The following is a 27860-nucleotide window of genomic DNA, read 5'->3' on the forward strand; positions in this document are numbered from 1 at the left end:
GTTTAAGACATTGTGCGTGTTGAGTAGCGGAATTCTACGACGCGCTTTGTCTTGTTAAGCGATCGACAAAATGAAAATAATTCATCCCTCGAGTAGGACATGTAGGAATCGAACCCACAACTTTAGCGATTACAATCACATGTGAAATAAACATAAAATATGTATTTATGTATATTGTATAATGGGCACAGTACTTCGTAAAGGGCACTCGAGCCGCACACCAACAGACATACGTTTTACATACGGCCTTGATCGATGACGATCATTTGAGTTAAGTATATTTAGTTACTAAATTGTATTTAGACTAGTTTTAGTTCCTGATTGTTCTCGTTATTTTATTTTTAACTGGCTTTATAAAAAGTATTATAAGTGAAGCATGCGTGTTGCGTGTTTACCTTGCTACATGAGGGATACAGTATGAAGCTAAATAACACATAAAACTTGAACTGGCGCTCTCTTGGACATCGTCTAAGAACTCTCGTTTTCGTTGTTTTCATGTGAGAATAATATAATTAATTCATTGTTAGACGTAACAACGAGTAAATACGATTTTTGTGGGTTCGTTTTCTATTACAGGGAATTATTAAATAATAATCAAACACTTGTGTAGAAATCAAATCCAGAACCGTCGCACTTACAGTCACACACCCACAAATTATAACAACTTATTTCAACTTAAAGAGCATCTCCTCTCATTAATTGATCGCTAATGGTCACAATCTGCGGAAAATGTAAAACGGAGTGTTTTGACACTAGGTTCCCTCTACCTACCCGAAATGATGAGAGAGGCGGAAAAATGGTTGTTTTGATTTTTGACTTCTGCAAGCACTCTGCACGCCTAGTAGACACTAGACACTGTCGCGCGTACATTTATGTTTGTACAAAAATAAACAATGGTTCTTAGAACGCAGTGCCAGGTGTTGATATGCGGTAGGGGTGGGACTCATTTGTATCGATATTTGTATTTTTTTCTGTATATTAGTAGTATATTTTGTGGACTGTGAAAATATATCACTATATTTTTTTACACATCACTTCGGACTCCATTTTTCATTTATATATGAACTAGGCGGAACTACTGAACACCAGGTGGTAAAAACCATATATGACAAAATCCCGCAGTGTATTAAACATTACATACATTCATTTTTTATTTCACTTAAGAAGGGAGGCCAGGCAGAACTTAGCGTTCGTTCCACATAAGCCCAATACGCAGTGAAATTTCCAAGAGCAACACAGTCCGCAAGCGACGAGTTCAAATCCCACTAGGTTAAATTTAAACGATTTTTAATAAGTGTGACAATTCTTGAGTGAAACTACAAACAACTGAATGTGCTCCTTTTAATTTAGCGCTGATTGTATTCAAGACACAAAGCTCTGGTCATGCACATTAGGTAACTATCGATATAATTATCGAACATCACTATGCCACAAGTAATTTTATATTTCCCGAATCCCGATTTACTTTCTCGGTGTATAGTGAATCAGTGAGACGCAGGAACGCGGACGGCTCGCCCGTTTAGATGTAACTTTGTAACACGCATAAGTGAAGTTTAAGGAGAAGTGTGTGAGTGTTGACAATGATTTTGTATGGGTAAGTAAGTATTTTCTTCTTTTTGATTACTTTCTTTTTCACATATATTAGTATGTCATTTTGTATTAGTGGAGCCGTGTGCAATTTTTATTTGTGATATCTAATTTTGGTGCCGGTCAAATATTTTGTAATATTATATTGTAAATTGTAATACATTGTTTATCTAATTGTTTTTGACTGACAGAGCTCAATTTTTTTTTTATTTTTAACTGACAATTATACTAAATTTAAATGAAGCTATTCAATAATTATGGAGTTATTAATGAAACAAGCAATAAAATATATTTAAGCATAATAATTCATAAATTATTATTTTCTATTATTATCGTGTATAATATATTATCGTGTATAATATTAGTAATATTATAAAAGTGAAGAGTTTGTTTGGCCTAATGTAAGGAACTAGTGGTTTGGACATGTTTCTGTTAGTCCATGTGGCGAGGACAGTTATGCTATGATAATTATTTCGACGCAACCCACTCTACGTGCGGTTGACTTCGACGACGGGCGTCGCCGCGGGTAAAGGCGGGTTACAAAATGCTATCGGCGTTTACGCATTTTTTATAATAATAAAAAATATTTACACTAAAAATATGTATATATACAGTGGTGGCGCAGGGGCACAAAGTGTGCTGCAAAATCGACTGGTTGAGGAAATTTATATTTTCTTTCCTTCGCTCTGGTGCCGAGGTTAAGTTCCATCACGCAATGTATGAATGAATATTATGTAGAGTCCTGTTGCATATTTCTTTAAAAAGCAGCTTCTGTCTTTATCCCGCATAGCAAATTGTACGAAAACAACTTAGTGTTAAGACATTCCTTTCCCCACACACTGTCCTATTTTTGAGATATTGGGTGTTGAACTGTTGACAACACACGGCGCTCCACGTCACTCCACCACCTATAAATTAAAGTATGCAGGTGTATGCACTTTTTTATATGAAATGAACTACCAAAACAAGTATGTAGGTATATGTATATTGTTTGAAAAATCTATAAATATAGGTGCACGGGAAGTACCCTACATACAGGTTTTGATTACGCGGCAAAATTTGCATAAATACCTACTCGTATCTTTGATTGCATTGACCGTAAGTCAGCTTGACCTTTTCTGTGCTCCAAGGACCGCCACCGCAGACCTAGATACCTCTACTCGATTTCGGGAAATGATCTTAACGCGCGAACAGACGGACAACAAGTGATCGTATAAACATTCCGTTTTTTTCTCTCTTTTTGATCTCTAAAAGTTATTTTCACTTATAACGATTAATACTTTCATGCACATTTCATTTATACTCAATGTTTATATAAATACTTTCGCACATGTGTTTATGTAAATAAATTTAAAAATTAAAATATATTTGATATACAAAACTCATACGCTTATTTTACTTGGGAATTAAACATGGTTATTATTGAAGCATCCATAAATGCACCGGTGAATGGAACTTTTTACTTATAGATGGACAAACCGCGGCGTTAATTTTCGCCACTTAACACGCGTTTCCCAGATATCGCCTGTTAAATGGCCTAAAACACTAGATTTAATATTTCAGTCCTGTAATTTGCCTATAACAAAGAAAACATCGTAAAGCTACAAAAAATTGACAATTACATTTTAAAGTTAGAATATTTGCAGAAAAAAAATATAATTAAAATAACATTAGAGGAGCATACCGCGTACGATGGTCGTATAGCGCACAAAAATAATCTAAAAAGTAGTTGAACCACGACTGCAGTTCAAGTAGCAACTGAATGAACCAGTTCACCAAAACGCACTGGTTGTATATAATGTGGAAATACATATTTTTTTCGTAAAATAAAGAATTGCTTCAATAAGTTTTTACAGCAATCTTGCATTTAAAACAAACGAGGGAACGAGAAATTATAAATTTACACGCATTTTATAAGCAAAGTGGTCTAACTCGAATTTTATAATGCAATAACGTAAAGTGGTTAACTAATGACCTCTGAAGAGTCCCACTGTTCCCGGAGATCCCGTCTCCATCGATGATACCTTCATGTTTCATGAGGATACAATTATTACAAGAGCGTCAAGTGAGTTGAGTGAGTAAAAATTAAAAAGATCTTAATTAAGTTGGGCGTCTTTGCTCGGATGTCGGAACATATACGAAGACTATTTTAAAATGTTGGCAGACTCAGTTATTTACAAGAGGCGTGTGATCTTTGATGCTGCAACTGTGAGAAAGATACCTGTTGCTACTTGAACCGAGTTTAATTTGATTGCCAATTATAATAAAGACTATTGTACTTTGAGCTCTACGCTGTATCCCGCACAGATCAGGGTAGGCAGAGGAAACCTGGGCACCTAGTGTTAAGACATTCCGTTCCACGCCAAACGGTTATCATTAATTGTTATCAATATCGTTACAGCAATTTGGCTCACACATTGACATATTTCCGTTCGCAACTCTTCGCCGACTTGACACTATTGACATTATTATTTTATAAATTCATAAGCACGTATAGTCTGTAATTTTTAATTTAAAGAAGTATTCCAATTTTCGCAACGTGTTAAGTAGTGGAACTTAACGCAGCGCTTTGTCTAGTTACCAGAGTGTAACAACTGTCGCGCTTATACTCACATACTCTTATATAGTGAATACTCTGATATATGTAGGTAGGATAGGGAGTATAGGGGAGTACCAAGAAAGAGGAGCTCAGAGGCAGACGCTGTGCCACTGGGACAGTGAGCGTCTATAAGTGTGCGGAGATGCGATCTTCGTGTTTTTGCCAAATCCTACCTCGTGGACCATTCATTGTGGACTTACGTTTGCTCTGACTCTTTATAGTACCTACAACAGCGGGCCCTTACTTTACTTGACATTGCATATTATATATGCAAACTATTTTACAGTTTTTGAGTATGTTTTAGCTGTGAACTCTTCAACTATTAATAACGAGTATTATACTAATTAAGAGTAAACTACAAAAATAGAGTTATCAACTTAAGTTCAATAATAAACAAACAACTGCACAGAATACGTGTTAGCTGTTGTGGACGACCTCGCGTGCTGCACTCCGCGTGGATCGCTGTTCCTGTTGATTCTCTCTATATCTCTCTTTGTTTTGCGATGCGAAACCTAAACTAAATTAAAAGATCGTTCAAAGGACGTGGAATATTCTAAAGGTAATATTATCATTTGTAAATTTTACATACAAAGTCAAAATTGTACGTAACACTCGATTGAAATGCTAAAGTTGTTGGTTTGCCAAATTACATATTTGCTTTATTTTTAACATCATTAATGATGAAATGATAATGAATAATAGAAATTCTTTCTTCTTCGCTCTTGTAGAGAAAAACATAAATTATACTAATATTACGAAGCTGACGAGTTTGTTTGGTTTAAAGGCGGAATCTCGGGAACTACTGGTTCGAATCAATAAATTCTTTTTGGCTCGTATAGTCCATTTACGCAAACATTCAAAAATATTATTGTTTTCAGCATTAGTAATTCAGGAAACCACCCAATTTTCATTTTCAAAGACAAAGCGTCATACGCACATGTTCAAGCCGCCCTAATTCCAGAGTGTAATGAGGAAGCACTTTGTATTTATTTTAAATGTAATATCATTGCGTTGAGTATTTTTAGTATGTCACTTTGTTAGCGCTTGTTTGTAGCTCTTCTTTGTTTTTCCTAAAATTCCATTTTTGTAGCGGTGTATATACCTGTGTGGGTAGGTAGAGATCCCGAGCGAACCCATAATCGTCACGTTTACAGGCAGATACTGTAGAGTAGAAACCATTGGAACCTAATGTTAGCCACCCCGTTCTCATTAAGACACTTCCGTTTCGCACTTACCGCCGAATTCTAGAGGCATTGCGTGTTACACGGGGTCGCGAGCGGCGGGGATCACTCATCATCAGATGACCCGTACGCTCGTTTACCTTGTCATTCCCTCGAGAACGAATAGAACCAACAACCAAGACCAACTGTGCCACGCACGTTCACAGTCAGTCCACACGCTCGTGCCCCTGCGAACCCCTGAAACTGCCCCTGAAACTTTTTCTTTTACTTTCTTTTGTCTCCCACTTGAATCAATTATATTCACGATTGCTTTTAAAATAATCAATTTAAGCATTCATTTTTATTTTATGTTCCATCCAAATCATTCACTTTTATAGCGTACTTCATTTTTATTTCAATTGCAGCTTGCATATACCTATCATTACGGCGATTTTGTATTTATAAATGAACTAGTATTTACGCGCGGCTTCGCTCGTGTTAATATTCTTCTAGGACTATCAATTATCGTCGACAAGTATTTACTATATCTCTCACATAGCAGAATAGCCAGAAGTGACTTAGTGTTAAGACACTGCGTTACCCATGCACCAACCAATTCTCGAGACATTGTGCGGTGAGTGGTGGAAACTCAACTTGTCTTGTTACCAAAGTGGGGAAATGAACTCCCTTCACGTGTCACCCTTCAGACGTCGACGTAAGATGTCAGTCAATCTGTCGTTGTTGCTATTTGTGGAACAAATATTTATATACGTTTTGTGTTTGTAACTGGGACGAGGTGTTTAAGCTGACACAGTACACAACAGTACACAACAGTACACAACAGTACACATACGCACTGTGTCATTTTCAAAATATTCCGTGTTGAGTGTTGATTGTCGCCGCACTTGAATACGAAACAGCGGCTGCGCGTGTTTGTGTATTTGTACCTGATTGAACCATTTAAATCAGTTTTTATATGTGTGTTTCTGTTAGAGCGTCTTTGGGAACGGGTTTATCAACGTGTAGCGAACTTGTTAAGGAATTATAAATGTACCGTATACAGTGTAGTATTTTTGAATACTTTTTTTTACATATAGCAGGATATGCAGAGGAACACTAGTTTTGAAACTCACCGTTTCCAATGTTTCCCCCAAAGTTAAGTGTTGAGTGTCGAAACCCAAAGCCGCTTTTTGTCTTGTTACCAAAGCCCGAAAAATAATACTAATTCACTCTCTAGAGTGGGAGTTGGATGGGAAACACACGACCGCTACAGTCTCTGCCACTACGGCCTCTACTTTAAAATGTACTAATTATTTAGATAAACTTAATTTATTCAACTTTCATTCTCCTGCGACTTTTCCTCCGGGGTTAAATAAAAAAATATAATTTGTATACGACTTGCGACACATTTTAAGTAGCCGAGGTAGGTTGAGTGCAGTGTGCTGTTTGGTTAGTGATACCACTTACGAGTTGTTTCACTGCGCCACGATGGACCCTAGTTATCAAAGCATCATATCGAGCCACGAGTGAGAGTGACGTGCCAATAAATTCTACTAAAATTAAAATTAGACAAACAAAACATATGTACTCGTATAATACAATACATCAATAAAATGTTAGTTTATGACCCACCTCCATATTACCAATTTCGTTTGCCAAAACAATGCTAATTCCTGTCTATTCTGGGAAGGCCGTCGACCTGCTGGGAACTCCACACGTCAAGCCACTCGAAGTCTCGAACTGCTAACCTAGTTATGATATCGAAGCTCATTTGTCTGGACGTCCGTCTGAACGGAACACTGAATAGATAGACCAGAGTCAGGCTAATGAAGTTGAGTGGCCTTTATCAACTGAGGTGGTTCCTTTCATGTTTGCGTGTCTGTAGTATTAGTAAGAGAGATTTTCTGGATGTAATGGACATTTTTCTGTCCATATTACTATGTAAAAATAAAATAAAACTATGTGAATTTTAAGTTTCGTCATGTGAGAGTTCCATTTATCTTTTTAAACATTGTCAATTTACTTTGATAAGTAATTTGGTTGAAATTAAAGCGTTAATCTCACGAACTGGTTCCACTTAAATAACCCTTTGTGTCCATTTACCGATGGCTATCCTGGTATCCACATCAACACACTTAGGATATGTCTTAGATAATTGACAGCTAAGCGCCAAGATATGTGCGGAAGTTAATGATATTCTGCCAAAGATTGATTTAGATGTCGATAGAGATGCTTCTTGTATAATTATACTAATTATAGAAACACATTTTTTCTATTGTAGTATTAATAGTTGACATAACGTATACAAATTACAAAAAGAAAGAGTATGATCTCTTCACGCTGTATCCCTCGCGGGGTATCTTGAGGGGCGGGGCGGTAAACGCCACGGTTCTGCATATCTCTTTCGCTTCGTCCATTAAGATTTAAAGCAAATTAATTTCAATGTAGTTTTTACTAATAATTTTATTATATTTATTGCATATTTTGGTAGGTAACCAGCTAACCAATAAACCACCAAAAATAAAAATAATAAAATAACTATAATGAAGGAAATTAATGAATTTATAACTTTCTTCGATTTTAATTATTTCCCCACGCGGCGGTAGTGGGGGGAGGGGGGGGGGGGGGTCGGTACAACTAATATATTACTATAACTAGAAATATATTATTTACATACATCACTCGCTGTAGTCTGTACGTTAGACTCGGTCTCGGTCTGTCAGTCGTCGCCGCGTATCCGGGTGAAGAAGCTATTTGAATAACTTCGTAGTTCACTTTTGTTATTGGATATTTTTTAAGCTTCAACTGTATTTGTTTTCTAGTATAATGAGGTCGCAGCGTTTTATATTTTTAAATATAAATGAATAAAAAAACATTCAAAAATATAAAAAAAATACTCCAGAAGTCCGATCAAGCATGGGATTGTACCTATCACTAGAACCACAAGGCCAATTCAAAGAGCAAGTGCTTGCAGCTAGTGTATTATCTTGGCTACGGGATTGTTTCGTTCGCAGTTGCACAGACAAGACCATCAGTTCTCCCGAAAATATCCCCGCACCATAACTAAGATGAGAATTGTCCACATGCGAGGTTATTAAGGCTCTATGGTATCTGCCGTGCAGCTTCGACTTCATGCTCTTCACAAAATTAATGGACAGTTTGTTTTTTAGCAATTATCAAGTATGTTTAGCTTCACACTGTATTCCGAGTGAGATTTGAACAACAACAACAACAACAACTTTGTTGTAAACTTAATAAATCCTTTATGGGTCTGACTATACGTGTTTATAATAAAATTCCGCAGTGTATTCTAGGTTTGCCACTTCCAAAATTTAAAATATCAGTAAAAAAAATTCTAACAAGTAAAGCTTATTACACTGTTCAAGAATATTTAGAGGATAAACATGTATGAAATCAATGTCTATTGAATGTAATGCGGGATAGCTGCCAGCTAATGTAATAGATTGTACCATTGATTTTGAAAAGAGCAACTGTTGAGTTTCTTGCCGGCTCTTCTCAGCAGAACTGCCTTCCGAACCGGTGGTAGCTTTTTGTTCATATGTTCATTCGACGATTCAAAAGTGCTTATAATAATTGCCTATTTGAGTAAAGAATATTTTGAATTTGAATTTGAATTATCCAATTGTGAAGGTCATGTTATAACAGTGCTTAACAATTGAACTGTACATGAAATTTTGAAATTTAAATATTAACAACGTAAATTGTAACTAAAGCTTCCTAAAATCTCTCCACTTTTCCTCTCTTCCAAATACTAGAAGATCCCATATACCTGTAATGATATTTCGTACTATATATAAATAACGGAATCCTTAACATTTACACAAACTGGCTTAAAATAAACAAGTTAAAATACTGAGTCATAGTTGCGTTTTCGTTTATTAGTTGATCTTTATTAGTTGTATTTGAGTAACGACGTACAAAGTAGTATTACACGCTGTATCCCGCATATAGCAGGGTAGGCAGGTAACTGCTTTCCCCACGCATCGCCTAATTTTTGAGACATTGCCTGTTGAGCGGCGGTACTCAACGCCGATCTCTAACTCTCTCTACTGCCCCGAGCGTGGAACGAACCTACAACCTCATTGCACCATTGCGCTACATTACAGTCATTGTCATTGTCATTAATCATTGTCAAAAATAGCAGTAAAGAGTGTTCATCCTAAATATGTTTCACCGACCTTATAACTTATAAAAAACAACGGAAATAAAATATCGGAAACTGTTACCCGAGATGTCAATGGCCGACGGAGAAATAGGTCACTTACTTGGAAACGATGAGATAATTCATGTAGGGACAAGTGTCAAATTGAAAGAATACAAAACCAAAATTGATTTATTTTATTTATTAGTGTATTTTATAAAACAGAAAGAAGAATTTGTTCGGTTGAACGCGCTAATCTTAGGAACTACTGGTTCGAATTGAAAAGTTCTTTTGTTAACCGACTTCTGTAAGAAAAGGAGGTTATCAATTCGACTGTATTTTTTTTTTTTATTTTATTATTATTTTTTTTAATATTTGTTACCTCATAACTTTTAACTGGGTGGACAGATTTTGATATTTTTTTATTTGAAAGGTATAGCTTCCCGAATGGTCCCATTTTTTTTTGGTCCATGTCTGACAATGGTATCCATGAGAAAATCACATAAGTCTTAAATTTGCATTAGGCATGTGCGCGACTAATAGCCGAATAACTCAATGTCGCGCCAACCGATTTTGATGATTCTTTTTTTATTTGAAAGGATGAACTTCAAGGATAATTTGGTGAAAGTTTGGTTAGGTTTCGATTCGATTCCTGATCGTTGCATTTCTTTTCAACCAATCTCAAAAAAGAGGATGTTCTCATTTTCAACCAACTTCAAAAAAGGGAGATTCCGAATTCACCCGAATACTTTTTATGTTTGTTCTTGTCAATATACCAAAATGTAACTTTGCACAAAAATAATAGCTAAGTAAATGAAGTTTTACATAGAACAATCACAGCCACTCGTTGACAACTACTACCACCACCATCACCACTCGTTCAAGAAGCATCATATTAAGATCTACCCATCACTAAAAATCGTAATATAAATTAATTTTTAACAAAAACAAAAACCGACTTCTAACAACGAACTAAAAAGTGAAAAATAATTATATAAAGATTTTATAATTTTGAAGTCGGTGTCAAACTAATGCTACAACACCTTTACTACAATATCTAATTACTTAGGCTGTTTGTTTTACTTGGCACCGACTTCAAAATTATAAAATCTTTATATAATTATTTTTCACTTTTTAGTTCGTTGTTAGAAGTCGGTTTTTGTTTTTGTTAAAAATTAATTTATTTCGATACGCTATTAATTGAGGAACACACAGCAGGGTAAGAGAACCAGAAGTCGTTGTAAGAACTTTGGATGATAGTGGCTCATTAGGATAGTGTTGGACTGCTAACAATCTCTTCCAAGTCGGCTCTCCGCTATGATGAACATAGCGCGGCGTTCCGAAAGTTCCGCCACTCAACAGAACTTCAATTCAGGCGGAAAACGGAGAGGAGAGATCTGATATATATTAGGCAACAACACTCTCCTACAGGACTATATGCGCAATACCGCGTGGATAAACAGCGCTCTACAAATGATAATCTGCAGTTAGAGAACCGATTTCGATTTGTATTTACATTTAATATAATAAATACAAAGTAAAACTAAACAGACATGTCCAATGACCATGAAATAACATCGAAAATTTTGGCCAAAACTCTGACAGTTATATTCGAAACAGCTCCTTTGGACGTGAACAGTGACATCTTGACCTTACCCCACTAAGTGTTCAGATTTGGCAGGAACAGTGAAAGATTTACAGAGACCTCGAGAAGACCAGGATTTGGATGGACTTCGTGTGAAGAAAGGAAATGAGGCCAGCTTGAAATAGTCAAGCAGTATCTTATCGCTTTTATGTTAGAGTTTGTAGGTTTGATTTCCATTTGGGAGAATGTTTTAAATTAAACTTTTATTTACGATCTTGTTACATCTAAATTACTCCTAATAATGTCACAAAATGAAAAACAAAGTGACTTATCACTAAAGTTTCTTGAGTATTTCATAATATGTGAGACAGGAGCCATTTACGGTGGCAGTGTGTGATGGTGGCGGTGCAGGGAGAGTTGTCGAGTGTAAATTTAAAGGGCCAATTTTAAGTGCGTTTTAACGTTCACGTCTATTGTCAGAGCAACTCTTAAAATAAATAAATAAATCCGCTTCACGCTGTAAACCCTCATACAGCAGGGTAGGCAGAGGGAACCTTGTGTTAAGACACTCCGTTCTTCACTTTCCTTCGATTTTTTTCAGCCATTGCGTGTCGAGTGGCGAAACTCAACGCCGTTGGTGTCAGAGCGAAGAAATTAAAATATTAATAAATAATAATTCATTCTTTCGATTGGGGATCGAAGCCACAACCGGCGTATTACAGACACACCCTAGTGCTCGTGCTCCACGACGGCCTCGCTTTACCAATTATTTTGCAAATTACAAAGGATCGTATATTTTCTTGAGATTTCCACCGGGTAACAAATTAGTACAAGTTTTACATAACAATAAAACTTGTATTATTGTGGAGAGACGATGCACAGCATCTGTGAGAGGGCGCTGTATACTTCCCTTTGATTATCCAATGATGTTCACTTCCGGTTGCTGTTTTGGACCAATCAGCGATTCGCCGGAAGTCACGTGGTCTCAGGTGGTAGGGCGCTGGAACGTATAAAAGGCGACACTACGCTTCTTACCTCATAGCAGATTCTCACCAGGAGCCTTAAAATGATGCTGTGCATCGTCTCTCCACAATAATACAAGTTTTATTGTTATGTAAAACTTGTACTATTATTTGGGATGTGACGATGCACAGCATCTGTGAGAGACGTGTTTATAACTCCTGGTGACCACGTACGACGCTATGTGATCTAAATCAGAATGATTGTATAAATTGATTCTGATACATTCAGATAAATTGATCTGTAAAACCACAAAAAAACATGAGTAACATTGTTTTATTTATAAGCAAACAAAGAATTGTAAATTGCTTAATTTTTTAATTCAATTAATAATCGCTCTGTCGGAAGCTGAGCCAAAACAATCTAACTTCAATTATTAGATTTACTTATAATTATATGAAGCCTTTGCGTAGCCTCCCCTCTAAATTATACAACAAAATTGTTACCTTTTGTAGCCTGTTTCCGGTGGTATAGCTAGATTCTTAATGTAGAACCTAGAAAAATATTTTTCTTAGGATGACACCACCGTCTCTAGAGCGTAATTTTCAACAGGTCTCACCTGTTTCACCGAAATATTTCTAAACGAAATATGATATTAGAGGTACGAGCAGGATCGAAATGCCAATGAAAATGTCGTCCGGTCTATTGAAAATTATCTCCGGCTCAGACAGCAGGTCCTAGGTAAAACCGGCAACCAACTCCATACTTCCTTTTTTTAATAACTATAATAAATTTATAGTAAGTAGAGACGAGTTCTAGAGTGGACACCACGCCTTGGCAAGCGTAATGAAGGATGTCTTCCCGCTAGATGGGGTGACGATGTCCGCAAAGTGGCGGCAACGGCCGGATGCAGAGAGCCGAAGATCGAGCCCAGCGGCGCGCCATTGAAGAGGCCCACGTCCAGCAGTGGACGAGGACAGACTGATGATGATGATGATGAAGTAGTTACCCGAGTTAATTTTTACCTTGTAATTGATACCATTAGTACAACATATTAATAACACTAGAGCATTTGATAGAATGCTCTACAAAATACTATGTACTCAGCCCAATAATATGTTCCAATTTTTCCAATTTAGAGTTAAACTGGTCAAACCTTTGAACACCTTTGTAAAATTTAAGACTTGAGTCCATCATCACACACTTTGAGTATTATAACTTCATAAAAGCATCAATGAATGCTCACCAGAACCGCAACCAGACGGACAATTCATGATATGAATATCCCATCTGCTACTTAGGTACGGTTTTGAAGAAAACTCGACTTGACATACGACGCGCTAGAAAATGTGGGTTTATAAGCTCATTAGTTTTTCAACCAAAATTTAGGCCGACTAATGATTATATCATTCTTCGAAGTGTAATAAAGTTATAAGTAATTGATACTACTATACATTGACATATAAAGTTATCAATTTTATAATATTTCAATTATCGCTTCTTAGCTGTATTTTAGAACTACAATAGTTCACTCTCTGAAATTCGCCTTTAGAAGTAACTTTACAGTGTCAAAATTTATACGATTTAAATACAGATATACTCAATTTAAACGTCCGATTTCCACGGACTTGATGTCGTAGACATTCAACATGCTCTCCACCATATTGTAGTTGCGACTACGTGTACACCCCGCTAGTCAGGTTCAGATTATGCAAAACTCATAGCAATATGCAGCGGAATACCTACGTTACGCACGTGGATATCGGCCAAGGTCTATATGCAGACATATATAACAAGACTGTTGACAGTAATAATTAGCACAACTACCTTTACACAGCCCTCATGTTCCATGAAGATATTATTTTCATTAGCTTTTCCCAGCTCTGGAATCAAAGTTACAAAAAAATAATGAAACTTCTTGATAGTCTTTTTGCAATATTATTGTGTATCATACGTTATGGTATCCAACAACTTAGTAATAAAAGGTTGTCGTCTGTAATTCTCGCATTTCATATCTGACCACTTCAGTAATAAAAGGTCCTAATACAATACAATTCACTGCTTGATAGGCCGAACTGGAGACTTTAATTTGGTCTTGATTTGTCTTATTAACTGCTTTCTTTTAAACTTTCTCCTGCTTCTTACCAACATTTCCTTCTATTTAGATGCAAATTTTAGTTCTTCCAAATATTAACCTATGTGTTGCCTCCGCATTTTCTAGCTGGATGCTTTTTTTTTTCTAGCTGGATTACAGATTTCTTCCACTACATCAGCTTCAATTCTGATGGTTACTGGGATACACAACAGGTATACACAGTTTCTAATATATAGTACGTCAGGTATTAAATACTTTTGCCGAGGTACTCATGGGGATGTGCACTCACTGGCACGAGGATAATGCCAAATTAGCCGAAGAAACCTTCGGTGACTTTTTATAATACTTATGTGGACTTTAATTTAGTTTTAGACACATTGTTTCTTTTTATCCATTACTTAACAATCCATATATCATTTTTTTTTTTTTTTTTAATTCTTTTTTGATAAACCTTTCGTTATCTATTAGAAAATTTCCTATTGGTTTGCTTTATCAGTTGTCGAACGTGAGTCTGAACTATTTTCTATCCTTGCTTTCTCGAACCGCTTGAAAATTCTTATTGGATAAAGCCAGAGATGATATGGAGAGTGCTCATTATTAAGTCAAAAAGAGTTTTCAGAGCCCCAAACCATCTACACCCGTCTCCGATATACCCAGAGGCAGCCTCCGTATTTCTCAACACAATGTATACAGAAAGATACTGTTACATTTAAATAAAGTTATTAACAATCATGCAATACCCTTGTACTAAGTTCTGGGGTTGTGTTACCCGTCGGCGGGTTCTCACTCCAAACTACCGATATCCGGTATGCACCGATACCTCAGAATTGCTAATGTATAATTAAATGTGCTAGAGTTTTATACTCAACGCATGCTTCTCAATTTTGATGTATGTACGGTTGACGAAGGTCTAACTGCTTCAAATAATCTTGGAAAAGGATTATTGGTGGCATGGAGATAGATGGCTAGATGCATTCCCGCGATTAAACCGGGAAGGGCCTACGGAGCCCAAACCATCAGCCACTGCCTCCGATACGCTCAGAGGCAGCCTCCTTATAACTGCCCCCCTCCCGTACAATTGAGAGCATTTCTAATTAAAATAGTACCGAGCTTTTTTAAATTCTAATGTACGGATAAATGCACATTAAATAATTGGACATATCTTATGTCAAGTAATAGTCCGAGTCCCCCTTAAGGCAACTAAGATAAAGTGACTGGCTAGAATCTTTGCCGAAGAGGCCATACAGAAGATCCCGTGATTGCTAAATACTATGACGCCCACTGCTAAATGTTATGACGTTCATAGCGATGGCAGTAACCACGAATAAGCAGGAAATCCACAATTTCTTTATCCTCACTCCTCCAGGATTGAGACACATTTTTGAAACATTTTTCCTGCCAGGAGGCTTTGAAATTGTCTTCGAATCTTTGTGTCTAATTCTTCCGAGTATTCGCTTGCAATTGTCAAAAGAAGCTAAAAGAAACTCCCACGCAGATTTATCCATTGTTATTCGTTAACTCGCTTAGAATATAACATTTCAACAACGTTAGTAATTCCTATTACAAATAAATAAAAAAGATGAGAATAAGGTGGTTGGGACCGGAGCTTGTTCCGATCCCACTTCTGATTGTCATCGATCGGTGTCACGTCAGAGTGACGGGCAACGTCATCTAGTTTTGACAACTAGCAACTATTAAATAATCTTCTTCCCTTATATATATATGATGAGAACAGATTTTTTATATATTTGATAACTCGCTCAGGATACGCTCCTAACGAATTTATCGCATTTAAACGAAGGTAGTATATTAATAGATAATATACAACTAAGTAAACTCGGTGAAAACCGATTTATTTAGTAAACTCCGTTTACATCACATGATATTATACTGAGAACGTTCTCAAGAGCGTGAAACAAGCGATGAGTCCTCTTGCTTTTTGCAATGCCCGTTAACTGAATAAAATTGGGCCATAACTGCTGAAAATCTGAGATATATACCTAACCTTATTGTAGGTTATAACACAGTCGTGTTCGGTGAAGCTCAGAATCCACTACTGTATTGGTATATATGATACCAAGCAATAGAACAGTATTACATGCATGTAGATACTTGTTAAACAAGAGGTTCAAATGACTCACCCGTTGTCCATTTTTTACCTTTGAATTTCACAAAAACAAATTCTCTGATGAGGATGAACATCTTTGCTGGAGGCCTCCCCAGGAGTAGGTCCGATATAGAAATCCGGTTCACGATGTGAAGAAATTCCACCTCCAACACTACACTTACTACAGCACTTTCACTTTTAAACGATGTTACTCTGATGGGAAATAACGACGCCATGAGGTATGAAGCGTAGTGTCGCCTTTTATACGTTCCGGCGCCCTACCACCTGAGACCACGTGACTTCCGGCGATCGCTGATTGGTCGAAAACAGCAACCGGAAGTGAACATCATTGGATAATCAAAGGGAAGTATACAGCGCCCTCTCACAGATGCTGTGCATCGTCACAATCCAAATAATATCTAATTTTAGTGACATGTCAAGGGTTGTTTAACTTCCGTATTATTGCGAGAGATACGAGTAACAGTCGTTTACGAACAAGCAATTATTGTTTGGAATAATATTCATGCCGTAAAGCTTGGTAGCAACATGTCGCGGTAGACCCGCTCGGAGGAATGATATTTAAATTATTTTTACATCTCCGATTTGGCGAACCAAATCGTAGCGTTGAGTTCAGCCACTCAACGTGGAGTGTCTTGACATTGAATTTTCATTACCTACGGGATATAGAATACTGTAAGACAAGATTTATGAAGCTAGAGCTGGTAGAGTGGTGAGAGAGGAAGGTCACGTGACGCATGAGGACCCCCGCCATGTGTGTGCGGGTTGGTGGCAGTGGACGAGACGAGAGAGGTATGCAGAGACCGTAGCGTTTGAGGGTTGTCTCTAGTAAACCAGAGATCAAAGAAAAATATTGAAAAATGTAATCAGCGCTATCTTATGATTTTATATATTCATCAAATTGTGACGTCGAACATGTGATTTTTGTCAACTTCGATAGTAACATGTTCAATTTCCACTCGAAAATGTATATATATATACTAGGTATGTAGGTGTTTCCTCTCCCTAGACGTACGTACCTACCTACTGGGATTCCGCAACTTCTTACTTTCGTGTTATAATTAAAATAGAAAAAAGTTGTAATTACGTCAAACTTCGTAAACAATATAAACACAATAACCAAATAAACTATTCGCGCGGCATTTTCCTTATTATTAGAAAGCATTTATTACCTAATTCCAAGAACAAAATGTCAGTTACCGAAATAGATGATCGGTCGAGGCACGTGAAAAATTTACGACTCTCCAAGCGTACGAGTAAACTCGCCTTTAAATACATGTCTTCAGTGCGGGAAACAGCACTGGCACTGACCGCTGCTGCAGTGGTACATGGAAACGATCGACGTGATGTTATATACCTAGTCTATATTCTATTCTACTGCTCGGTTCTCCTAGACTCCCTCGATAAATGGAAGAAATTAAAATAGAACTGGTAGTTCCTGAGGTTACCGTGTTCAAACAAACTAACTCTTCAACTTTATTAGTATAGATTGATAATAAGTATAGATATTTTTTACATTTGCGCTCCTACCATTATCTTATATTATACTAGCGGCCCGCTCACAGTTTCACCCGCGTGAACTATGTTATTATTAATTTCTGTCTCCATGACTACGTCCTAGTGACGTCTATGCAAAATTTGAGACTTCTAGCATTTGTAGTAACGAAATTTCATACAAACTTTCGACCCCAAAAACAACCTCTTAGAAGTCGAATATTGCAAATTCCCGTCTTAGCGAGCACCTACGTCCCATAAGTAACTCCTATGCAAAATTTGAGATTCCTAGCACTTGTAGTTTCTGAGATTTCGTGATGAGTGAGTCGATTTTATATATATAGATTCTACGAATGAAATACTTATATGCTTGTTACGACTTTTTTTGTAGCGAAATTTTGTAAAAATAGTCTACAGAGAGATGATAACATTATATCCTTGAGAACAGTAGTTATTTACATTTCATTTATTACAGCGGAACGTTAAAACGAGATTCAATAATAATAAAATCGTTACAATTTTGAACGTTTCCCGACTAATATATATGATGGATTTCGATTTTTGATTTCCGTGGTCAAAAAACTTAGTCCGGCAAGTGTGGTGAGAACGCGATCCTCCCGGTACAAAACTTAGTCAGGCATCTCGGTTTTCCCATGCTGATGTAGTGAACGCTACCACTTAGAAAATATCTGACCTTGTCTGTCCCCTAAATCTAAAACCAATTCATCGTCATTAGTTATTTGAACAGAATTTAAGCAAATTCAGTTGGAACTGAAATTATAAAGTAATATATGTATGTATGTATTATTAAACAAATATCCTGTTTCGAATTGCCACCTGCAGGACTAACTCTGACTGAGTAGGTGCGATAGTGGGTTCAGTTCCCACTTGAGGAATATTCATTTGCGTATCTTGTAGACTACCACCTACTTGACATTATTCAAAGCAACAGTCAGACCACGTGTTCTTAAATAAATCAAACTATGACTACAATGGCGACTGTGAAACGTTATAATTTAAAGTGAAATATTCTCTTCAGAGTGTCTCTAGTTCATGTAGATATGTTAACGAATACACTAAAACAAATATTTAGGCTGGTCTAGTCTATTTTAGAGTTCAATCCGATGTATTGCTGAACATCTCTGATGGCCGGCTGCGGCAGCGTGAATGCAGAGAGACACTCCGCTCTCCGCACACTGCTCAATTTTTGAGACATTCCATGTTGAATAGCGGAATTCAACGCCGCGTTCAGTCTTTTTACAAGAGAGAGATAATGAAAATAATTAATTCCCCCTGGCCTTTCCTATATGCAAACTCAAAAATCGTACAAATTATAAACATTCACGTAGAATGTATAAAAATAACTGTTAGACGTGTGCTGCAGCCAAAAATAATGTACTATTAATATATAAGCGAAATCATGTTGTCCGTCTGTTACATTTTATAGGAGTGCTGAAACGATTTTGATAAAGTTTTGATTATATATAAGTATTTTGAAAGCGTTAATCCACACGAAGGAAATATATTTTCTTGAAAACGTGTCGTAATTGCTACGTAGCGGGACCCGGATCCCTTGGAGACAGTCCAAGCACTCTGACCTAGTGGTCAGCGTGCTTATAAACTTCACGCTGTAATACACGCATAACAAAGTTGGCAGAGGGAACCTGGGAACCTCGTGTTAAGGCACAACGAAAAGGTGAATGTTCGACATTAAATTCAATTAATTTGGCTCTGTAATGAAAAGGAAAGATCAAAAGCTTCATAAAAAAGAGAGTAGGTATAAAAGTCAAACAATGACGCTATTAATTCATAGTTCACTGTACTTGTCACTTGGTGGAGTTACTATTGGGCTTTCAGCGTTCAGCAGAGAAGGCAAGTAGACTTAGTGTTATGACACTCCGCGGAAATCAACGCTGCGCTTTGTCTTGTTACCGGAGCAGAACTACGACGCCAGTCCTTATATAATATACTTATGTACGTACGAATATTACTTAAATTATTTAGTAGTAAGTTCGATTCTCTAAGGAGGCAAAACGGGGCGTTGTGTTCGACACGCATCGTCTCGAGTGTGGGTAAAGGAGAGTGTTGACACTAGCTTGTACATTACCTACGCAAAATGATTTATTACTCAAAGCTATTATTACATTACGCTACGTTCAAGCCAATACTGACGTGAAACTTCACGCTACTAGTCATTTCCCGACTCCTATATATTTCATATCCTTATTACCTGTGTATGTTGAAAACGATTAAAAACCTATTTCCAATGAAATAGATATTATTATAGACATAGAGATTAAATACTTTTTTAGTTTTAAGCCGATTTAGGCCCTGGAGGCAATAATGTTGAGCATAGGCTTAGGACTCGTGGGCTGCATGGTCCCACCCCAGTACCTGATAGTTCAGTACTACAGTTACTACTGAACTACAACAGGTAAAGATAGTTGACAAGAGGGAACCTGACAACTTAGTGTTAACTCATGCTGTTCTCAATAAAACACTTCCGTTCCGCCATTTCCGTCGAGTTCTGGGGGGTATTAAGGTCTGTAAACAGTAAAATAGCTTGCATTCCTCCACTCTTTTCAATATTCGTTCTTAGAGAAAATATTGTGTCAATATACAATGTTATTACACAGTCCACCAATTCAGTAAAGATGAAAATTAAACAAAACAAAGACTCATAACATTTTTAAATTTATTTTTTTTGTTGCAGGTCGAAGTGAAAAAAAATAACGACTACTTAATTTTCCTCATTGACATTACTTAATTATTAACATAATAAATAATAATGAAAGTAACAGAATACCAAATTCAATGTAGGTAGTTATAAAAATTGTACGTGAAAGACACAACGTTATTAAGATAGCGGCCGAGGGAAAGAAAGAGATGTCGCTGGTGGCGCCGAGGCGGGTCCAGCTGGACTGGGCGCGTGCGACGCCGTGGTAACATTTCAAATACTTTATTTAGCTTCACGCTGTATCCCGCATATAGCGGGGTAGGCAGAGGGAACCTCGTGTTAACATTTCATTTGTCGAGCACCGCCCAGTTATAGAAACAGAATTCAACACCCACGCTTGGCCATCTTAGCAGAGGTAACAAACATATGTACGATGGTATAAAAATATACCTACAACATAAATTGTAAGTTATTTCTTAATTTATTGATTACCTTTTATTGTATGCTAGTTATATACTTTATTTACTTATCTATTGAGGAAGCCACCATAATGTACAGTATATTCTATCTTTCATACTTATACTTACTTGGTATAGAATGTTTTTAATTGTACATTTGTACTATTCTGTATATACTTACATACTTTACATTGTAATTTATACGCCACATTTAAGGGCTTCCTTAACATGTGATATATAAATTTGTTGCTTTATTTTAAAAAATGCGTATTTTTTCTTTATTCTTAAACATTATATATGTGTAATTTTAATTACATAATATTAGTTAAAAAAATTAAAACATTTATACCCAAGAAATGTCCATAGAGGTCGTTGCCCTCTGTACCTAACTTCACATCGTTCTGACAAACCCGTCAGCTGAGCAAACGTTGCTCACTTCACGCCGCCAAAACGAACTGTCATGGCGCTCCGATCGATGTTACTCCGCTAAAAATTAAGAGAAAATGCGAAAAATATGCCGCACCAAGCGATTTTAGCGCACATACGGCTCGCCCAGTCGTGGTTAATTGTAGAACAATAGTAAAATATATAATAGTTTGCCCGTTTAGTGTTTTTTTAGTGAGTTTTTCGTCGTATCTAAATTTATTCGGTGCTGCCTATCTATCTGGTTTCGGTGAGTACTGTTTTATACCCACGCGTTTGTTAACTATATTTATAGATAATCTGCTTTTTTTATTTAAATAACTTTCAATTTTCTTATTTTATAATTTATCGTAAATAAAAAATTCTTATGAATAGTTAAAAATCGATTATTTGTGGGTGGGAAGGTCTTAAATATATCTCTCTCGCTCGCATACAATTCTACCAATTTAAAAAGTGATGTAACTCGGTATTACCGCATAGTCTTATAATGCAGATAATTTGGTCGGGTTATTATATCTATCTCTTTCTTGTTGTGGGAGCGATATACTTTTTCTGATTTTCACTACATTATTGACATTTTCTATCGCCTTTTATTGATTTAAACCTTAATTTATTTTTAAAATAATTTAAATTTAGTTTCCTGTAATACTTAGACTTATTAAGAGATAATTATAGAATTTTGCGTATAGTTGTTTTTTTTTTATAATTCTAGTACTACCAATTCTACTAACTATTTTATATAAGAAATGTTTACTTTTATCCATATAAATATCAGATAAAAAAAATATTGTAAATTTTCTATATATATATATATAATTACATACAAAATAATCAATAAGTCGTAAAAAGAAAACAATAATTTCCAAATCATGAAGGAAAAATCATAGATTCCTCCTATAATTTATATATTACTTGTCGACGTAAAACGAAAAATCTAATTTTTCCCATTCCTGTAGGAATTTTCAATTCCTTTACACTCCTTAACCTACATGACAAACTTCATCGTTTCTCATCACTCAGTAACAGAATTATATAGATTTAGCTATTATTAATATATAGATGCCAGTCCTGGCACACAAACGCGACAAATTTGGATTCGATTCCCACTCGAGACATAGTGCGGCATTGAGCTTAGTGAAACTTGCAATACCTCCAGAAATCGGTGGAAAGTGTCTTAACCCTAGGCTCCTTGTGCCGACACAAATTTTGTAGTTTTACAAATATTATATATGTAAAAATTGCAAAATTTGGCTCAGGCTGGGACTTCCTACTCATTAGTATATTTGGCTGTTACAAACAATTAATGTGATGAGTTACTTAAACAAAACCATTTTTAAAAAAATAAATATATTTTATAAAGTGGGTATTTTTAATAGGATTTTTAAATACCAATAGGTAGGTATTTATTATATTTTTTTTTCATCATGATTGAGATATGCTGTACATTTCTGTTGTGTTTTAAATAAATCAGTTAAATTTGGATACATACAGAGGGGGCCTTTTAATGTACACTTCAGTCTTAAGTCCCAGACACTGTCCCAAGCCCCATTCTCTGCAACAATACCCTTAAACCCTCATGACACATCCATGGAACGAGTTTCTCCTCATAATAACTTCCTTTTTTTTATTAAATTCTAAAACTCAATAAGAAGAAAGAAAAATAATATTCTTACAATACTGTATTATATTTTTATAACAGTATTTATAACAAAAGCATCAGCAGTGACAATCTACCAGTATTATTTTAATCACTTTATTTTTCAAGTTATGTACATTATTTTCTGTTTGGAATATATTTTATTTTTAGGCTTGCATTTAGCATGGGACATTCCACCATTTAATTTATATTGAATAGTATTTAAGTTCACCCTTTCCATTTTATTTGCATTGAAAAAATTTTTTTTTTTTTTTTTTTTTTATACAAACATAGGCTAAACAAATATAAAGAAATGTTTAAAGATTTCCTCTGTATCCGGACTAGTTGCCTGTATTCCGGTATACAGCGCCCATCCCCACAAGAAAATTTTATAATTAGCCTGTTGAAAAATTATAATTACAAATAGGCTCTGAATGTGACGTGACCTCTCTTTGTGTATTATGAGATTGTGCCTGAGTGAGTGTGAGAGGATGTGTGATTTGATTTTTATTTATTTGTTTTGTGCATGTGTATGTTGTGTGTTTAAATTATAGTGTGAAAGATTTAAGGATATATATGTATATATAAATAAATAGCAATACATTTATTTGTCTTTACAAAGCAGGTTTTCGGTTTCTTCGTAAGAGAGCTCATGTAAAAAATTGAACACCTTTCGTTTGCATGACCCTTTTGTTAAATGATAAACATTTAACATTTTATTTATTTTGTTATAAATGTAAGGACCAATGTAAGGGAAAAAATGCTTAACAAATGAAGTTCTTAAATTACTAGGTAAGTCGCACACCATGTAACTTCGACGCTTAGTTAAAACATTGGGATCAAAAGTTAGCTTAGAATGTTGCTTGAGGATAACATATAGCAGATATAACTGTCTAACGCTTAATACTTCACAATACTGATAAAGTTCATAGGTAGGATATAAGCGTGGTCTAAAAGTTGCGACTTTGAGAATAGTACGTTGCGAAATCTCAAGAATATTTATAGTGGACTTCACAGCTCCACCCCAGGTTGTTATACAATAAGTAAGAAGAGACTGGCACAAGGCATAGTATATTTGTTTCATTGTTGGAAAATCAATTACATGTCGGAGATTTTTAAAAATGTAGATTAATTTTCTCATACGATCGGATAAGCTTCTTATGTGTTCACTGAAACGAAGGTTTTCGTCTAAGATTATACCTAAATATTTAATGTTAGCTTTTCGTTCCAGAGGAGAGCACGTGCAACCTGTATTTAAATCACATGTGTGAGCAATGATACTAAGTAAATTATTAAAATTGTCAGTTTTACGTATACTAAAACAGATATACTTAGTCTTGTCTACATTTAGTGTAAGACTATTACTTCTTAACCAATTAGTGACGTTATTCAAGCCTGACTGTGCCGTGTGAAACACATCCCTCCACGTAAGTCCAGTAAAAACGAGAGCAGTATCGTCTGCATAAGAGTATATTTTAGTATCAAGGAGTGTCAGTGACGTAAGATCATTAATGTAGATCAAAAATAGGGTGGGACCGAGTATACTTCCTTGCGGAACACCAAAAGAGACTTTAAGATCATCACTAGTATAACTGCCAACCTTGACATGTTGAAATCTATCAGAGAGGTAGTCTTGGAATAGCTTTAGTTGATTTCCTCTAACGCCTAAATATTCTAGTTTTTTCAGTAAGATGGGAATAGAGATGGTATCAAATGCTTTACTTAAATCCAAGAAAATAGTCAGACATTTTCTGCCACTATCCAAGTTGGAGCTGATGTGTTCAGTAAGAGAAAGGACGCATTGTTCTGTGGATTTATTTCTACGAAAGCCATACTGATTATGTGCAAGAAATTCAATTTTGTCAAGATATTTAATTAATCGAGAGTTAATAATTTTTTCTAATAGCTTTGATAAAGATGGAAGTATTGAGATAGGTCGGTAATTATTAGGGTCATTTTTGTCTCCATTCTTAAATATTGGAAGGATTACCGCCTTTTTAAGAGATTTAGGGAAGATTCCGTTCCGCAAACATAAATTGAATATATGTGTTAAGGGGGCAACAAGTGAGTTACTGTGTTCTTTTAAGCATGCGTTACTTATTTCATCATGTCCTGTTGTACAAGCTAGTTTTAGATTTCGAATTAGGGACTCTACTTCTTTTTCATCTGTATCTTCCAAGACAAATGAAGTAAGTTGGGTGCTGTTACAATAAGGGAGTATATTTTGGTGCTTGATTTGTTGGGCTATTTTTTCAGATAAGTTTCGGCCAATATTGCTGAAAAATTCGTTTACAATATTTAAAGAGCTCTGAGGAGAAGAAGAAATTGTAAGGAGTTCCTTAGGATAATTAGGTTCTCTGTTTCTATAGATAATATTCTTAATAGCCTGCCATAATTTTTTATTATCTTTTTTTGCGTTATCAATTTGTTCTTTTTGGTACTTTCTTTTACAATTTTTTAAGATAGTATTACAGAAGGTTCTGTATCTTTTATAAGTCAAATTTAAGATATCATTATTTGGTCGTCGCTTAGACTTTTTGTGTAGCTTATCTCTATTTTTAATGCAACGAAGTAAACCCGGAGTAATCCAGGGTTTTATAATTCTACATCTTCTGGAAAGCTTCAGCACTCTTGTATTGGCAGTAATGGCATCCTGCAGATATTTAATTAGATAATTTAAGGCTAGTTCCGGATCATCACAAAGGTAAATCTTTTCAAAGTTTATATTAGAAATGTCTTCTTTAAGTTTTATTACATTTACTATGGTTTTCGTGGAGATGGCATAATTGCGGGAAGGATTAAGTTCTATACTAGTTAATACAGTGTAGTGATCAGTCAGAGTAGTATGAGCAACCAATGTAAGAGTAGGAGTTCTTGTTTTAACGAGAACGTGATCAATGCACGAGTCAGAATTGCTTCGCGTTATAAATGTATGTGCTGGTAACATACCATGTGTTGCAGCAAGATTTAAATAACATTCACCTTGTGCGTTAATTTTATTCAAATTTATTGGAATGTTAACATCCCCAATAAGTACAATATTATTAAAATAAGAGTATTTCTGTAATACCTTATCAAGAGATGCAAGAAATCCATCAATATTGATGAAGGAAGGAGAGCGGTATATTCCTATAATAACTGTTTGTGTGTCCAGTACTGCCACAAGGCCGGATGCCTCTATAAAATCAGGTTCCTCTATTAAAACATTAAGATTATTTTTATAATATATAACAACACCATCATTTTGATTACTGTTACGAGTGGAGACTTTGCAGAAGTAGCTGCTGATAGGAGGAATGACTTCAGTTTTAGCCAGCCAACATTCCGTTAGAACTAGAATATCACATTCTACTTTCAGCCTAGACAGCAGAACTTCGAAGCCTGTTATGTTGCAGTTGATACTGCGAATATTCTGGGTTAAAAGTAGTAGCTTTGATGATCTTGGCAATAGTTGATGGCATATTTCTAAATCAACTTCCATTGATTTAGAAATAGCCACATTATCAATGTTTAAAGACAAGTCTTCTATATTATCGAATTTAAAAAAGAGATACGTTGATGTAAAAGCATATCTCTATAACAGCGAATCGCGTTATCATATATATTAATGAAATGCTGTGAAATATAAAATGACGTTGGCATAGCTATAACCGAAAAAAACTCTTCACATTTTTTTCCTCTGTATAAAATTTTATATAAGTAAGTAGCAATAGATTTTAAAAGAACCTTGGTGTCACATGCATTTATTTTTGTACAAAAGTTATTGAAGATTAAAGATACGTGTGAGTAGATGATAAGTGTAGGTTTATGTATGTATATATAGTTACAATTTTTATACGTTAAGTAAAGGCTTGGTTTTAAAATAATATAGAAATATAAACAATAGGTGTACATAAGTGCAGATATTCTTACATGACAATATAAGATGTACCACTGTAGAAGTCTTAAAAAACACAAATTAGTAAACACAGCTAGTCATTCTTTCTTCCTTAGATTATCCAGGTCAACATCACACGAAATACGAATTTGGGGAGAATTTTCATTTTTTCTAAGGTATACTACACCGTTAGAAGTCCAACAGAATTTGTAATCGTGAGATTTTTTATATACTCTAGACAAATAAAATAATCTTTGAGTATTGTAAGTCAGACACTCTGAAACGAATATAGGCTTAACCGGTATTTCATAATTTAAATGCTTCGTATTTAGTTTTTCAGTTGTAATTTTATTCTTGTTAAAATTCTTTACCCCTTTTATGATTTTCTCTTTTAATAGTGTTCCGGAAAAATCCACAATAACAGGTTGAGAATTGTCTTTAGAGTTAACTCTATATATATCTCTGATATTATTGGGATCAATATTAATATCCAATTTCTTTCCTAGTTCGATGATTGAGCCACATAGGCTTTCCTTGGATTCACCTTGCAACTTGGGTATATTTCTGATTTCAACTCCATTTGTACGAGACCTTCGTTCTAGTGTTTCTATTTTTTCTTCCAGTTTCTTAATAATTTTTTTGTCTTCAATCTGTTGTTTTTCAAGAGAAGACAACTTGGATAAGAAAGAGTCGTATTTTTCACTCATGACTTCGACGGAATTGCGCAGATCCATAAACTTTTTATCCATAGCATCTGTGAAATCTGTAAACATCTCCTTAATTATCGTCAGAAAATTAGTGTCATCATCACAATATTTTCGTTTTTTACGCTCCACATTTTTAACTGCAATCGAAGATAGATCCGGTGCCGAGTCACAGTGATGCAAGATGGGATCTGGTCCCGGAACCGTTAGTTTTCTCGAGTTGGACGAAGAATCCTTCGAAGTAGACCTCTGCGAAGTAGCCGGAGGAGTTCTTTTAAGTGGCATGTCTTATTTATCTTATTATTGCAAGACTGACTT

General features: G+C 35.6%; 1 protein-coding gene across 5 annotated transcripts in view; it reads left to right on the forward strand.

Moving 5' to 3' along the window:
• Positions 1-1478: 1478 nt before the first annotated feature.
• The window catches only part of Asator (tau-tubulin kinase asator), a 75789-nt gene continuing 49407 nt past the window's right edge, over positions 1479-27860 (forward strand). For 4 of the 5 annotated variants that reach the window (XM_085203996.1, XM_085203999.1, XM_085203997.1 and 1 more), the window contains exons 1-2: positions 1479-1594; positions 20481-20709. In XM_085203996.1, coding sequence (XP_085060122.1) covers positions 20654-20709 — 56 coding nt within the window. In that variant the 5' untranslated portion in view covers positions 1479-1594; positions 20481-20653. The remainder of the gene's footprint in view (positions 1595-20480; positions 20710-27860) is intronic. The other variant, XM_085204001.1, reaches the window with a different exon arrangement.

This window comes from Heliconius melpomene, chromosome 20 (genome assembly GCF_056956725.1).
Source record: "Heliconius melpomene rosina isolate 202511_hmr_F chromosome 20, ASM5695672v1, whole genome shotgun sequence".
NCBI classification, from domain to species: Eukaryota; Metazoa; Arthropoda; class Insecta; order Lepidoptera; family Nymphalidae; genus Heliconius; species Heliconius melpomene.